The sequence below is a fragment of the Aethalodelphis obliquidens genome, unplaced genomic scaffold (assembly GCF_003676395.1).
Source record: "Aethalodelphis obliquidens isolate GAN/ISIS:26980383/991018 unplaced genomic scaffold, ASM367639v1 scaffold133, whole genome shotgun sequence".
NCBI classification, from domain to species: domain Eukaryota; kingdom Metazoa; phylum Chordata; class Mammalia; order Artiodactyla; family Delphinidae; genus Aethalodelphis; species Aethalodelphis obliquidens.
In genome coordinates, this window is record NW_020838077.1 from 276090 (window position 1) to 292111 (window position 16022).

General features: G+C 41.1%; 1 protein-coding gene and 1 long non-coding RNA gene across 4 annotated transcripts; one reads left to right on the forward strand and one right to left on the reverse strand.

Annotated features, from left to right (window-relative positions):
• Window positions 1–900: 900 nt before the first annotated feature.
• Window positions 901–2113, reverse strand: LOC113616244 (uncharacterized). The gene is made up of 2 exons (XR_003431256.1): window positions 2003–2113; window positions 901–1781 (listed from the first exon to the last, which is right to left on the reverse strand). It is a non-coding gene; the product is annotated as an uncharacterized LOC113616244 (long non-coding RNA).
• On the forward strand, window positions 1693–10632 carry ZNF165 (zinc finger protein 165). 3 transcript variants are annotated; one of them, XM_027099556.1, is made up of 4 exons: window positions 1693–1792; window positions 5493–5975; window positions 6320–6458; window positions 8612–10632. In XM_027099556.1, the coding sequence occupies exons 2-4, from the start codon at window positions 5565–5567 to the stop codon at window positions 9517–9519; spliced, it is 1458 nt and encodes a 485-aa protein (XP_026955357.1). In that variant the 5' UTR covers window positions 1693–1792; window positions 5493–5564; the 3' UTR covers window positions 9520–10632. The 3 variants fall into 3 exon arrangements, with proteins under 3 accessions (XP_026955357.1, XP_026955358.1, XP_026955356.1); XM_027099557.1 differs by lacking the exon at window positions 1693–1792 and adding an exon at window positions 1913–1937 and having other exon boundaries at window positions 8612–9598; XM_027099555.1 differs by lacking the exon at window positions 1693–1792 and adding an exon at window positions 2193–2296 and having other exon boundaries at window positions 8612–9598.
• Window positions 10633–16022: the final 5390 nt, after the last annotated feature.

The window sequence follows — 16022 nt, forward strand, 5'->3', positions numbered from 1 at the left end:
TGCCCTTTCATATGGAACATTTACATTTTTAAGGGAAATCTTTATTTGTAAGTGTGTCTCCCTGCCTGTACCTGAAAAAGGAGAATGACCAAATCTCTAGAAACTTTTATCAGTGGAGAAGACAATGACAAATCTCTATCACAATCACCTTTGTTTACTATGCTTTTCCTGGTAATCTCCCATAACAGACTCTCCTCACCCTCAACATCCTATTTTATCTTTAGCTGAAGACGGTATTTAAGGTGGGAACTTTGGCCATTTTGGCAAGTTACTCAGTTTTCCTGGGTTCTTCCATGTATACATGTTATTAAACTTCGTCTCCTTTTTGTTACCGAGTCCAAGATCGCTCTGCTCACTGCAAGACAGGGCAATAAATCGGGAGACGAGGTGTTGAGGCAAGGAAGAGCAACTTTACTCGGAAAGCTGGGCGTCTGAGAAGATGGCAGACTAATGTCCTAGAGAACCATCTCATTAGGGTCTGGATGCTAGTTTCTTTTATAGAAGGGGGTGGGGAGGCGGAGGTTAGGAAATAAAGTTAAAAGGCCATAAGTCCTGCAAAATATCCCCTGGTTTGACCAGCCTCGGGTAGGGGATGTGTTAATTTCTTCTTTCTTGCAGCCATTCACAGGTGAGCAGAGTCAGAATGTTTCCCTGTGAGCTGAACAAAAGCTGTGACAAAGCAAGAGAGAGGCATGGACATATATACACTAACAAACGTAAAATAGATAGGTAGTGGGAAGCAGCCGCATAGCACAGGGATATCAGCTCGGTGCTTTGTGACCGCCTGGAGGGGTGGGATGGGGAGGGTGGGAGGGAGGGAGACGCAAGAGGGAAGAGATATGGTAACATATGTATAACTGATTCACTTTGTTATAAAGCAGAAACTAACACACCATTGTAAAGCAATTATACCCCAATAAAGATGTTAAAAAAAGTTTACTGCGGTAATCCAAAAGAGAGATAATAGTGTTATCAACCCATATTAGGAGAAAGGATGAACACAATGCTATATTCACAAATGGAATATTATACAGTAATGAAAATGAATTTTAACTCAACAATATGGGTATATCTTAACTTATTGAGTGAAAAGAAGCAAATTCAGATTACCTATGACATGATGCCTTTCAGACAAAAACAACTAAAATTAAAAGCCTATATTGTTTGGCCATGTGTATGTATCAAGCAGAACTATCTTCTCAATAAGTAAGGGGACACAAAATACAGAGGGAGACAAGAGAAAGAGTTGTAGGAAAGGTTAGGTTATTGTCAACGTTCTGGTTCTTATAGATTTGGTAATGGATTAAAGAATGTTCACAATTTAGGGTAACGCAAAGTCTTAAACCAGGCGTTATGATTAACCCCGTTTTGCATATCTGCGGTCCACCCGGGTTAGGGACAAACCAAGGATTTGGGAAAAGTTTCCCATAAGTCCAAAGGTGAAGTTTGAGCCGCGTCCCTGCTGCGTGGGCTTCCATTTCACGGCCCCATACTGAAATGGGATGAAGTCAAGGATGAGGCCCGCATGGGAGCTATAGAGGCAAGCTTATTACTACAAAGAAAAGACGCCTTCTCCTTCCAAGTCTGAGGACTTCAAGACCGTAGCGAAGACGCCTGGGAAATGGAGTCCCGGCTCCTGAGGAGATCCGAAGGCTTCTGGGAAGCGCAGTCCAAAGCCGGCCTGTCTCCTTCTGCGCAGCCTCAAAAGTCTCTGTGGAAGGACGCCTGGGGGCGTATTGCAGCTCCGTCCTTCCACCGGAAGTGTCCGATCGGAACCAGCCCTGTGGGAGAGGTGAGTCCGGCTCTGGGGCCTCAGATGTCCGGCCCTTTGTCCCCTTTAAACACCCAGTCCCTATCATGTTACCTTCGGGATTGCAGCAGCCCTGTGGCGCTCTGGACCGGGACCTCAGGGGAATCCCGAGGAAAGGTGGAACTAGGTTTGGCGTGGGGAGAGCGTTCGCGCCCTCCTATTTCGGGAAAGAATATGGGTTTCCATAGTTACCTCCGCCGCGCGTGACGTCATCGTTGAGGGCTAAGAGGGCGTGGTTGGGGGGGGCTCGGGCATTCCTGCTTGCGGAGATTACAGGGTCACTGGTGAGAGGAGTGGCCTGACTCAGTCGGGCAAGGCGAGGAAGGGTGGCATCTGTCTTGGATCGGCTGCGTTCTGCCAGAAGAAAACTGCCCCACGGTCCGCCTCTGACTCCTGCTTCTCATGGGAGGAGTAATCTGCCTTTTCGCAGGAAAAGTGGGGACATCCCGGCATCCTCATGAAATTTACTCACGCAGTAAATATTTAGTGTTTCCTGTGTAGCGGGGAGGCCTCGAAGCCAATATTGAAACCAATATCTCGTTCTAGAATGAGAGAGAAGACAGCAAATCAGGCCGTTGTAAGACTGTAAAGTGCCTCAATTTGAGAAACACAAGGTGCTGTGAGAGCTGTGAATCCCCTGCTCTCTGGATTTCCCCTAACTGCCATCCCTCCGCCAACAAAACTACCCCCCCACCCCCGTCCTCGTCCTACCCCAACATACACACCCAGAGCCTACCCATTCACCAGGAACCTACTCATCCAACAGGAAGCCTGCACTTTACGAAACTTCCACCTTTCCCAACGTAACTAATTACTCCCTACTCTCTGTCCTAATGGCATTTGTTTACATATCTGCTTAGCTATTTTTGTAACTCTGCTCCAACACAATGATTGTAAAGCACTAGATGCTCAATAAATGTTTGTTAGCTTGAGATTAGTAAGACATTTGAAACCCAGCTTTAGGGGGTATATATCAAATCCTTGAGAACTAGATGATTTTATCTAGAGTTGTGGACTGTTTTAAGTGGATGAGAAGTGAGTAAACATCTGAAGACAGAACTTTCAGCTATGTGAGGAGATAACATATGTTGTAGAATCAGCTGCTTAGCATGATAATTTAAGTTTAAGCTAGGAATTGTGGATTCTGTAGGCCTACTTTACTGTTCATCTTCCTACGCTAAATGAGATAATGCCCATAAAGATTTAAGACACTACGTGGTAAACATTTAACACGTCTAGAAAACATAACAAGAAGTGAACTTAGGTCTCTATATCAAAAGAATGTCCCAATAAATTATGAAAGATTGAGACTGATATATATACCATAGCTCTAACCCCCCATTTTCCTCCTCTATCATTGCTAAATTTTGTTCTTACTTTCACCCCCTCAAACTCTGTTTTCCAAGGTTCAATCTGAGCCTGTGATCTTCATTTCATACTCTTAGACAATTATCCGCAATATTTATCTTTAACTGCCCTTTCCATGGATCTTATCTAAATCTGTATTTCCATTCCTAACTCCTTTCCATTAAAATCTCTTAATATCTGTTGGAAATGTTTTTCTAAGTGGACGTCTCATCATCTAAAATACAGAATATCCAAAAGACAAAGCAATTAGGAAACTCAAATTTCCTAATTTACATTTTTATCTAATAAATCAACAAATGTGGGAACTTAAGAATAAATATTAATAAATATTAATAATGCTCCTTAACCTCATGGAGCTCCAGTCAATTGTTGAAAAAAAAAGAAAACAGCCAAACAACTAAAAATAATACAGGTTAATATGTGTTGCATCCACAGATGTTGTTTTAGGAACTGCAGGAACTCAGTAGAGTTGGTGAATTCCTTATAAGAGGTAGTGCAATTCTTAGTCACTCCAATTACACCCTGCAAGCTGGTCTCATTATCAATCTGCTGTTCTTTCCCACTTCCTCAACTCTTTGCTCTCCCTTCCTTTTTGCCTTTCTGGATCTTTCTCATCCTTTATTGTCCAGTTTAAGCCCCACCACCTGTAGGAAATATTTGCACACATACACACACATTCCTTCCTTACCTCAGAGCTCTTAAGATATTCAGTGTCTCTACCATGCAATTTGTTTAGTACTTCGGCTTTCAACATTTATCAAACATTTTCAATGTGTGTGTCACGTGAAACTTGTTTTGTTATTTAAATGTTTTGTATCCATGTGTGTTTTATGTCATTTCTTTCCAACTATTTTGCAAACTCAAATACTATTTTTTAAATTCCTTATATCTGTACATCAGAATAGAGAATATCTAGGCATACCCCATACTAACCAGGTCAGCATATCCAAGTGCAGGGCCAAGGAATCTGTTTCTAACAAAGTTCCCACATGACAGTTAGGCAGTGAGCTCAGCTCTGAATTCAGACTTTCTTGGAAACCACTGCCATATAACTTCTAGCCCAATGCTTTGCTGTGTTAAGATTCTTAATAACATACATGTCTGTGCAAGAGTCAGTAGTCAGCTTGGTGAAATGTTGAGTAGAAGAACATGAAAGATTGGTACTTGTATTTTGCTATTGTACTCTGGGGCTTCACCTCTCAATTCCTTTATTCAGTTTTTCAGTCCAGACACCAGACTGACCATTCCAAAGTGCTGATAAGACTTGAGGAACTCATATCTTACAAAAAGACTAACAAAAGACTGATAAGCAAGTCTTGGCGCTGGTTTATTATAATTTACTGGTGATACGATAGGCCTCAATGTCCAGGACATAGACTGAGCCATGAAACCAGAAAGGCAGAGAAGGAATTGTTGGGACAAAAGGAAACCTACCTGAGACTTTTGGGGAAGAAGCTAGTTACACTGACTGAAATTGTTAACCTCTGGCTGTCAAGAAAAGTTGCCCTATTTTATTATTTAAGAGATTTATAAGTAATCCTAGTTCCACGTTCTGAATAGATAATTATAACATTCTAAGCTTGTATTTCCCCCACACTTTTATGAGTATAGTAGCCTCTTTATGTTTCTATCTTTTCATATTGGTCCATCCTAGAAATAAACAATATATCTCCACAAACAGTATTTGTCAGGCCATTCTGCTCAGAAGCTTTTGTTGGCTCCCCAGTGCCTAAAAGATAAACTCTGAATTCATGAACTTGACATTTGAAGCTTTCTTCAATAGGGCCTTTGTCTCTATAATTTCCTTATACAAACCTACTGACATTTGCTTTCCCACTTCTGTGTTCCTACCATTAACCAGTTGTTCAAGCTGTTCCTTGCTTGTAATTTCCTATTTCTTTCTCCCACATCCTAGTCAAATCCTATCCATTCATCAGAAGGTAGTTTTTTAATTAAGCTTCTGACCATTGTAACCTACTGTGCTCTTTTCCATCTCCAACTTTATGAAGCACTTCTGTCATTTTTCTGTTGTGATGGTTATTTTCTTTATGACTAATAAATAATTTAATTGCATGTGACAAGTTACCATTCAATATTGCCTTATATTTATATTGTCTTATATTTAATATTTGTAATTTAAATTATCTTATTTTTAAAATAAAAATTTAAGCTGCTTTTAGGTAGAAATTATGCAACAGTTGTATTCCACAAAACAGGTATTTTAGTGCTTTTAAGTGTATAATGAAGAATAACTATTTCTATGATGTGATATTTTGTCTTCCTAGACAGTAATAACAATTTTTTTATCCCTCAGGAGAGCTCTTTAAACTAAAAAAGGCCTTTCACAGAGCAGAAGTGGGATTCTGATCATACATTTTATCTCAGGATGACAACAGAATCAAAGAAAGCTGCAGCTCAGAACCTTCAAGAGGATGAAGAACTTCTGATAGTGAAGATTGAAGAGGAAGATTTTGTCTGGAAGCAGGACACTTGCTTACAGAGAAGTGATACCCTCAGGCAGGAGCTCTGCCGGCAGCTGTTCAGGCAGTTCTGCTACCAGGATTCCCCAGGACCCCGCGAGGCACTGAGCCGGCTGCGAGAGCTCTGCTGTCAGTGGCTGAAGCCAGAAACCCACACCAAGGAGCAGATCCTGGAGCTACTGGTGCTAGAGCAGTTCCTGACCATCCTGCCAGGGGATCTACAGGCTTGGGTGCATGAACGTTACCCAGAGACTGGAGAGGAGGCAGTGACCATACTGGAAGATTTAGAGAGAGGCACTGATGAAGCAGTACTCCAGGTACAAAGGGGATGGGAGATCTAAGACCTCCAGGATGGGTGGAGTCCCACAAAGGGAGAAAAGGGCCTGAGATTGATATCTAGTGAGCTTTGTAGGAACTCGTAGTTCAGTATGCAGTTATGTCTCCTTCCATCTCTGTTTGGTACCATACTACCTTTTATAATTGAGTCAGACTTAATTCTTCCTTCCCCAGTTTTATATTATTGAGTTGGCCAAAAAGTTTGTTCAATCCAAACGAACTTTTTGGCCAACCCAATACTACAGGAGGTTCTCTTTGGTTTTGGAAGATGTTTAATTCCAACAGGGATTCTCTCGTAAGCTCAAAGGTACTTTGTTTTTCTCAGATTCCAGTCTGTGGACATGGACAAGAACTAATCAGGAGAAAAGTGGCACCCCCTGGACCACCACTTAGTGTCCAGTTCCAGCCAGTGAACACCAAGGTCCTTCATGGTGCTTCAGAACCCCAACTCCTACTGGACCGTGGTAAGGGACAATACTCTCTGTGGTGCACGTCCCTGAAGAACTGGGACAGTGAACCTCCCTTCTCATGTTAGTCTTCATAACCGTAGATGGTCCTTTCCTTTATTACTTCATGAGAAATGGAGAACTTTTTTCTTATGTGTCATTGGCCAACCAGAAAAAGAGAGAGAAAAATTTGTTTCTTATCCAAAATGTCTCCTTTTTTTCATTTGTTCTTTATCCATAATATTTCCAAAACATGAGATGTTTTCATGTTATGAGCAAGTTAAAGGAAAGAAAATGAATGAGTTGAGATGTCAGGGAATGAGAAAAGAAGCAAAAGGGAAAGAAACACATTCACAGAAACAAAACATGTTCATAGAGAAGCACGTACAATGATAGAGAAAAAGAGAGGCAAATATGTGATGATATACTCAGAAATAGAATATAATTCACAGATACATAGAACAAGATCCATATTGTTGCCTTTGTTTACTTTTGGTTTTACAAAGCTCTTTTATGTTTTTATAGAAAGTTGGCCATACTTGCACTGACTACCTCCACAGAATCCTCATTGCTATTCAAAAACTCATTGTTTAAAAAGTTCATGGACTTAATATCACTTTAGGTGATATTAAGGTGATGCCCAAAAATAAACCCAAGAGTAAATTACAGTAATTTTTTTTAAATTACCCAAATTCTGCTTTCAAGTTTGCTCTGGAAACATTTCCGTTCAGCCCACCTAAAATTGTAAATTTTCCCACCCTAAGACCAGCACTGCCTAACCCCCTTTACTGGCTAGCTTATTCTACACAAAGGACACCCTATAACAAAGAGGGGCTGCTTGATTCCAGCATAATATAGAGTCATGAGCACAGTATATGGTTGATGAGCTAGAAGGTAGGAATTTTGAGGACTAGATCATAGTCCTGGAAACCAGTGTGAAGAGCTCAGGTGTGTCGTAGAAGAGATTAAGGGTTTCTGAGTAGGGTGTAAGAGGATGACAGGGTTTGTTGTTATTGTTGTTTTATTTTTGGCTGCATTGGGTCTTTGTTGCTGTGCGCGGGCTTTCTCTAGTTGCAGCGAGCTGGGGCTACTCTTCGTTGCAGTGCATGGGCTTCTCATTGCGGTGGCTTCTCTTGTTGCGGAGCATGGACTCTAGGTGCGTGGGCTTCAGTAGCTGTGGCACATGGGCTCAGTAGTTGTGGCTCACGGGCTCTAGAGCACAGGCTCAGTAGTTGTGGTGCACAGGCTTCAGTAGCTGTGGCACATGGGCTCAGTAGTTGTGGCTCGTGGGCTCTAGAGCACAGGCTCAGTAGTTGTGGTGCACGGACAGTTGCTCCGCAGCATGTGGGATCTTCCCAGACCAGGGCTGGAACCCATGTCCCCTGCATTGGCAGGCAGATTTTTAACCACTGCACCACTAGGGAAGTCCCAGGATGACTGGGTTTAATGACAATCAGTCTGGTAAGGGTATTTAGGATGACTGGGAAGAAGAATAGCTCAGAGTCAGAACAGCAAGGAGGCTGTTACAGTTATCTAAACAGGAAGCGGTGAGGTTCTATAGTAACAGAAATGTAAAGAAAGGGAGGTATATAGGGGACATTTAGCAGAAGTGACAGAATTTGATTATCCATGAATGATGAAGAAGAAATGGAAGGGTGGATTGGATGGATAGATGGATGGAGGTTTCTCCCACCACATACATACCTCAGAGTCATTATAACTTTACTTTTCTCAATGCATCTATGTCCTCATCTGCTCTCTTTGAGATTGTGCCTCCCTTTCATCCTCTAAGCCTAACACTAGAAATATCATAGACCCAAAGTTCCTCAAGAGCCCTCTCATTCACATTGCGTAGTTCTTTCTCCTTACTTTGTTCCCCACCCCCATTCTTGCTGGTGGTGATCCTCTTCCTAATCTTTTCTGTTGTATCTGCTCATCCTCGGATGTCTGTTTCCTCTCTCTGCCAACCACTGCATAAATAACTTGCTTTTACCAATTTTTCTTTCTTTTGTATCCTCATCCATCTGTCCTCTAATTACAAAGGCCACACATTTTTAGAGTGGCCAAATGAAGTACCAATAGGTAACCATCTTGCGTGTACCTCAAAGTTTTATTTTCTATCAGCTCAGCAAACAGGTATTTACCCCTTTATTTTTTCATCATTATTTTAGATAATGAGAGTGAAAACAGTGGATCCATGCCAAAGCTGGAAATTTATGAGAGAATGGAATCGCAGAGAATTATATCAGGAAGAATTTCAGGATTTGTGTCAGAAGGATCTGCTGAGCCTCAAGACATCTGTAAGTCTACAGGCAGGTTAAAGAGACAACAGGAAAAAGAATCAGGGGAGTCTCAAAAACCATCATCAGCTCAGGATGGAGGTTTTAGTAAAATCCTCACCCACAAAAATACACTTACAGGTGAAATAATAAGCCATGATTGTTGTGAGAGAAGCTTAAATCTGAACTCAAATGAATTTTCACACCAGAAATCTTGTAAACACAGTACCTATGACCAAAGTTTCAAATGGAATTCAGATTTTATTAAGCATCAAAGAATTTATGCTGGAGAAAAAATTCACCAATATGGAAAATCTCTCAAGAGCCCAAACCTTATTAAACATGCAGCAATTTTCAGTGGAGAGAAAACCCATCAGTGTAATGAATGTGGGAAAGCTTTCAGACACAGCTCAAAGCTTATTAGACATCAGAGAATCCACACTGGAGAGAGACCTTATGAATGTAATGAGTGTGGGAAAGGCTTTGGGGGGAGCTCAGATCTTATTAGACACCAGAGGATTCACACTGGGGAAAGACCCTTTGAATGCAAAGAATGTGGGAGAGCATTCAGCCTGAACTCACATCTTATCCTGCATCAGAGAATTCACACCAGAGAGAAACCCTATGAATGTAGTGAATGTGGGAAAACCTTCAGAGTGAGCTCACACCTTATTCGACACCTGAGAATCCACACTGGAGAGAAACCCTATGAATGCAGTGAGTGTGGGAGAGCCTTCAGTCAGAGCTCACACCTTAGTCAACATCAGAGAATTCACAAGAGGGAAAACCTATTAATGTAAAGAACTTAAATTCATAAGGAAATAGAAAAACGTGAAAAACATTGAATAAAAGATAAATACTGGGTGAGATGAATGACTGTAAGACCAATGTCTCTTTATTCTCTCTCTCATTCTCAGTTTTCTGTTCTGCATATGATCTTCACCTCTGTGTGTCTGCTTTCTGTGAGACAGTGGATGTACCTCTTCCGTTGACTGCTAAAATCAAACCAAAATAGCAGAATTTGGGGGAGGCTAATAAATGGGTTAGTCTATGGCAATGAAAATAAAAAAGAGGACGCTCTTGGGAAATAACCATGATTACAGTGTGGGGGGAAGAAGATTCAGGTAAAGAGACTGATCATCAACTCTAGTTAATGATTCTCCACAAGAGGAGGTAGGCTAAGCCCAGGAGTGGAATAGCTTGAGCAACGTACTGCAGAACAGTTCTTTTGGAAGATTCCTTTAAAGAATGAAGACACAGCACAACTAAATTAGACAGTCATGTCAAACAAGAGGACATATGCAGTGGTGGCATTCCAATATGTAAGCCAAAATCTGTGTTCAGAGGTCATGCCAGGAAGTGAACAACTGGAAGAGCATTTAAAGCAAGAGACCATAATCCAGAGATTCAAATAAGACAGGAGGGGAATAGAAGCAAATTAGGCAAGAGCTAGGGTTAGAGGTAAGGAAAGGTGTTCAAATTGAACTAAACCTTAGAATTTGGAGGAGATACACAGTAGTATAACTGGGATTTTACTGCCACGTACGCTGTGGGGTTTTTGGCACCTTCCTGGGTAGGTGGATAGAGAGTGTAGTTCTGGGGAGCTCTCTTGACAGAAATAGCGTTCTCTGGCTACTGACAATTGTGGAAGAGGGCTGAAGGAATTAGTACTAAAAATATAGGTCCCGAAACTTTATTTCATTGCTGCTGGCTGCTATTCTCTCCAAAAAAGACCTAGAGGAGAGTGTAGAAAGGGTAGGTATCTGAGAGAAGAGTGGAGAGGAATCTGCAACAAGTTGGAACTCTACCAATGATTTCAGGATATAAAGGTGAATCCTGCTCTACTTGTTTTACCTTTTAGATGAGGCACATTTGAACTAATGTGAGAAATAAAAACATATTTAAGGCCTAAATATTCTATAGTATATAATGCTTTTATATGAAAACTCTGGCTAGAAACACAACTCCCATATGAGAAGTATAATCTAATGAAAAAAATTTTCCACTAAGAGGCTTTATAAAAAAAAGTCTTAGCATTTATTTTTCAATGACCTTGAACTAGAAATGTCCTGATAGGATCTAAATAACCCAATATTTGTTTTAAGGTAATGTTGAACCCATAGTTTCTATTTACAGGCACTGTGCTGATAAAACCTGTCTCATGATTGTACAAATGCTGTTATTTTTACCATTTTATTTCCCATTTTATAGTTGAGAAAACTGAGCTGTAAAGTATCTGGCACAAGAACACATAGTAAATGGTGGAAGCGGGATATAAACACACATACTATTCCAGTGCCCTAGTTCTTAACCCTAACCTTGACTATGTCACTGACAGTATGACAACGGGATATAAAATTAGAAAAGACAGTACTGGGAAATTCCCTGGTGGCCCAGTGGTTAGGACTTGGCGCTTTCACTGCAGGGGGGCCGGGATTCAATCCCTGGTCCGGGAAACAAGATCCCGCAAGGCGCTCGGCACAGCAACACAATTTTAAAGTTAGGGGGAAGGGGTTTGTATATCACCCTTTTAGAACACTAATTCACCATACATTTTAAAATCAAGGCAGCAGCAGGGACCTGGTAGGCTAGGCAGCGACTTTGCCCTGAAGGCCCCGAGAGACTACCACGAAGACTACCACCCGCCTGGTTAGCGGGCATTTGGGCTTGTGTGGCCCGGGGGCTGTTGGCCAGGGTTTCAGGGCTTCTGTTGAGGTTCAGGAACAGGATTCCAGAGGTGGAGGCGGCAGCTACAGGAAGCGGCTGCGACTTCAGATTGCCCCCCCTCACACCACACCACACACATGCACACTCACACACCTGTCTATGTTGCTAGTGAACGTCTGCACACCATTTGATCATTTACTGATCATGATCAGAAGCCTTATCTGTAGATTTATTTGTAGTAGAAAACACCAGCATGCTTGGTTTGGTATTTCTGATTTCATCCCTTTGTGGCCAAGCTCACATTGTTTCCAAATTATAAATTGTATTGTTTGTCTTGCCAAGTTTGTGCTTTCTGTCACATGTGACAAAATTCACCAGAATTGTCAGTTTTCCTTTTGAATTAATATTTTAGTGGTTCATTCAATGAGTTTCAAGATGACTAGTCTTCTTTTAACCTCAGTTAAAGATTTCAGTAACCCTTGGCATTTCTCTACGTTAGTAATGATTTATTTTGCCTTAGGAATGACCCCAACAAATCAGCCTCAGGGACAATCCCCTTGAAGCAGAGACTGCCATATACCCCCAACCCTTGGAGTAAGAGTTTACTCAAACTGTCATAGGCCATACTGGCTGCAGCTTTGGCTATTAAATATCAAAAGGAACAGAATAGTCTCCTGACAGTAAAAGAGGAGGACAACACTACTGTGGGAGCAAGGCTGCAAACCTTCAGTCTCTACTCACCCTGACTAGATATATTAGTCTCCGTGTTTCTACTTCCTCTTGAGGATGGAATAAGACTGTGCACATTCTTTGTCTATTGTACGCCCTGAGAACTGTTCTCTAAGATGTCTTTCTAAGGTATTAACTCTTGTTCATTCATTGAGTCTTTCACACCCCAACCATATCTTGTTTCCAGGCTGTAGCCAGTGCCTGTGGAATGGGAGTGCATTCCGAATTTCATCATCAAGCGACACAGAAGCCACCAACTATTCCTTTCCAGACTATGAAAAAGACAGCTTAAATGAGAATTCCAGGCCATTCACGAGCAAGAATCCATCTTGAGAAGAAGGGAGTGGTTGAAAGCTCTGACAGTTATCCAGGTTGAACAGCATCAGGAACACTTTAGACATAGGAAACACCATGCTGAATCAGACTGAATATCCATCCTCTCAGGTACTGCATTCCAGCTTGGGTTGCATCAACAAAGGACATGATGCAGAATAACACAGTGCTGTCCTCCCTGTTATCAGCATCAGCAGGAAGCTATGCACCAGCTTTCCTAAATTCATTTAAAACCTATTCCTGGGGCTTCCCTGGTGGCACAGTGGTTGAGAGTCCGCCTGCCGATGCAGGGGACACGGGTTCGTGCCCCGGTCCGGGAGGATCCCATATGCCGCGGAGGGGCTGGGCCCATGAGCCATGGCTGCTGAGCCTGCGCGTCCGGAGCCTGTGCTCCGCAGTGGGAGAGGCCACAACAGTAAGAGGCCCGCGTACCGCAAAAAAGAAAAAAAAATTATTCCTGACTGATCTCATAAAATAAAAATTATCTTTATTTATACCTATTTGTATTTTCATCATGTGTAATTTCATAGTCTAACCTCTACTGTACATTTAGTGCTTGCTCTGTAAAGTAAACGTACTCTTTTGTCTTAAAATTACCTTTTCTGACTCCCCTGTATCACCTAAAGCCATTTTGTACCCTCTTTCCTATTCCCTTATAATAGAAGCCACATCATCTACCTGATCTTTCAGACTCACCTAAGCCTTGTTTGTTTGGGTTTTTTCCTTTAGTCCCTATAGTCTTAAAGGGTCAGAAATGATTCTAAAATATCTCCTAGATCTGTCCTCTTCAGTATTACCTCCTCAACTGAAGAAGGGCCCTTCTTCAATTTACCAGTTACCTGGAAGTCCTGCCATTTACAACAATATGGATGGACCTTGAGGGCATTATGCTAAGCGAGGTATATCAGACAGAGAAAGAAAAACGCTGCATGACATCATTTATAGTTGGAATCTAAAAAAACTGAACTCATAGAAACGTAGTAGAATGGTTGTTACCAGGGGCTGCAGGTGGGGGAACTGGGGAGATGTTTGTCAAAGGGTACAAACTTGTAGTTAGAAGGTTAATAAGTTCTAGGGATCTAATGCACAGCATTGTGATTATAGTTAGCAATACTGTATTATATACCTGAAAGTTGCTAAGAGGCTAGATCTTAAATGTGCTCATCACAAAAAAAGATGAGATAATTATGTGAAGTGATGGAGGTATTAGCTAACACTAAGGTAGTAATCACATTGCAATATATGTGTATCAAATGCAAATGTATGCCTTAAACTCACACAATGTTGTCAATTATATCTGAATTTTTAAAAAGACAAACACAAAAGTATTTTTTAAATGTCAGTATCTTGAAATGGATTCACTCTGACATGAAACCATGTTTTCCCAAATCCCACTATTCATATGTCATGATTATTAGCTTTTAGATTAATAATAAATAAATGAAATTTTATTTTATTTATTTATTTTTTGGTTGCACCATGCAGCTTGTGGGATCTTAGTTCCGCTACCAGGGATCAAACCCAGGCCCACTGCAGTGAAAGCGCTGAGTCCTAACCACTGGACTGCCAGAGAATTCCCATAAATGAAATTTTAAATTCATGCTATACCAAAAAATTGGATTTAAAAATGACTCTTCCTTTATTCTTTTCATTTGAAACCAAAATTTCTCAGTCTCAAACGTAACTTCTTCTTATAGACCCAAGTTTTGTTTTGTTTCCTGAAATTTAAAAAAAGTCTTAAAATATTAGAGCCCATCTTTCCCATCTGAAGGCACTGCTCTCCATATTTTTTAAAGAACGAATATTTGGTTGGAAAGACAGCAACCTTTATGTCTTCTGAATGTGAAATTTTTATAAAGGCATAATAACAAATGCTCTGCAATATATACCTTAGGAAAAAATTTTGGTTTATATTCTGGAAACACAATTGTAACCTGTTTCTTAAGTGGTATTTGTAAGGGTTTTTTTTTTTAATATTTATTTATTTATTTGGATGTGCCGGGTCTTAGTTGCGGCCCACAGGATCTTCATTGTCACATGCAGGATCTTTAGTTGTGGCATGTGAGATCTGGTTCCCTGACCAGGGATGGAACCCGGGCCCCCTGCACTGGGAGCACAGAGTCTTAACCACTGGACCACCAGGGAGGTCCCTGTAAGGTTTTAATATATATTTTATTTTTGTTTATTTCTTTAATATGTCATACTTTTTCTGTTCGTCCATTTTGCTTTGGCAGAGCCAATACTCACCTGTACTACAACATTCTTAGACCGGCACAGGAATGCATGTATTCAAGATACCTTCCACGTGATACCTTCTTTTATCCTCATAATATCCTTACTCACCACAGTTACAAGGTTTTTTCTCCAGTATGGTTTCTCCTGTGCTTGATAAGATTTGAATTCCAGCTGAAAATTTTCCCACATTTATCACCTGTTTGTTTGAAGGCTTCTCCACAGTTGCCTCCCTTGTAAGGTTCCCCACTGAGTCTGCTAGATGGGTAGTGCTAGCTTCAAATATGTGTGACTTACGCAGTCACACAGTGCCTTAGCACTCAGAAGTGTCCTGCTTTCAGAAGGTCAAGAGCTTGGTTTAATGCGCTGTTGTCACAGTCCTGAAATTCTTAACTTTATCGTTCAAACTGTGTTTTGTAAGTGAAGTAAAACAGGACAATAGAGCATGTGCCTGAGCAGAGTATATGCCCCCGTTCACGTATAGCATTTGTAATCCCTCATGAGCACAAAATTCCAGTGGACCCACAATTCATGAAGAGTTCAGCAAGGTGCAAAGTGAGTATGAAGTGGAGCAGAATAGGCTACCCAAAAATGTTCCACTTTGGAATGTGGATTATTTTGAGTTGAAAACTACCAAGACCCAGCAGACTCAGGAAAACTTTTACCTCTCCCTTAACTACCGGAAATAATTTAGACTGGGGGCCTGTGCTGGAAAATGAGATATTAACAGAGATAACTTTTTTCATTTAAAAGACCTATCTGCATGGCAGGGCAAACATCTAATTACCAAACATCTGCTCTTCTTATCATCCTGTTAATTACCCTCCTCCCCTTTGAAGCCCCAGACCCCTATCCCATTCATTAGCTCAGGATGGCATGTAAGCCTCTCTTTTCTTCAGGGCTTCTAGACATAAAAAATTAAATTTGTTTTTCTTCTGATAATCTGTTTTATGTCAATTTAATTATAAGACCAACCAAAGAACCTAGAAAGGTAGAAGGAAAATTTTTCTTCCCCAACACCTGCTTCCCACTCCACTTACCAACTTAAAAAGCCTACAGAGTAGAAGTGTCCTTTACAAGCTACAGACCATCAGTTGTTAAATTCTTCCAGAAGACTCTATTCTCTACCTGGGGTTCTAATTTTCCTAAAGAAAACTTTTACGGTGTCCGAACCCTGCAGCAGTCTCATATTTTAATGTCAATACACACGATAAGCCTGGAAATTGTCATTTTACCTTGAGCAGTGGTGGTCTCTCTCACTGTGGCCACGCTGTAGGGATCCCAGGGCAGGTCTTGGTCACACATGCGTGGGGTGCATCCTGTCCCTGGGCTGTGCAAACTT

What these genes read in the sequence shown, in the direction of transcription:
- ZNF165 (XM_027099556.1), top strand. Translation starts at nt 5,565, where the DNA reads ATGACAACAGAATCAAAGAAAGCTGCAGCTCAGAACCTTCAAGAGGAT. An exon ending in CTGATGAAGCAGTACTCCAG is followed by an intron (nt 5,976 to 6,319) that starts GTACAAAGGGGA and finishes TGTTTTTCTCAG; the next exon opens with ATTCCAGTCTGTGGACATGG. An exon ending in CCAACTCCTACTGGACCGTG is followed by an intron (nt 6,459 to 8,611) that starts GTAAGGGACAAT and finishes TCATTATTTTAG; the next exon opens with ATAATGAGAGTGAAAACAGT.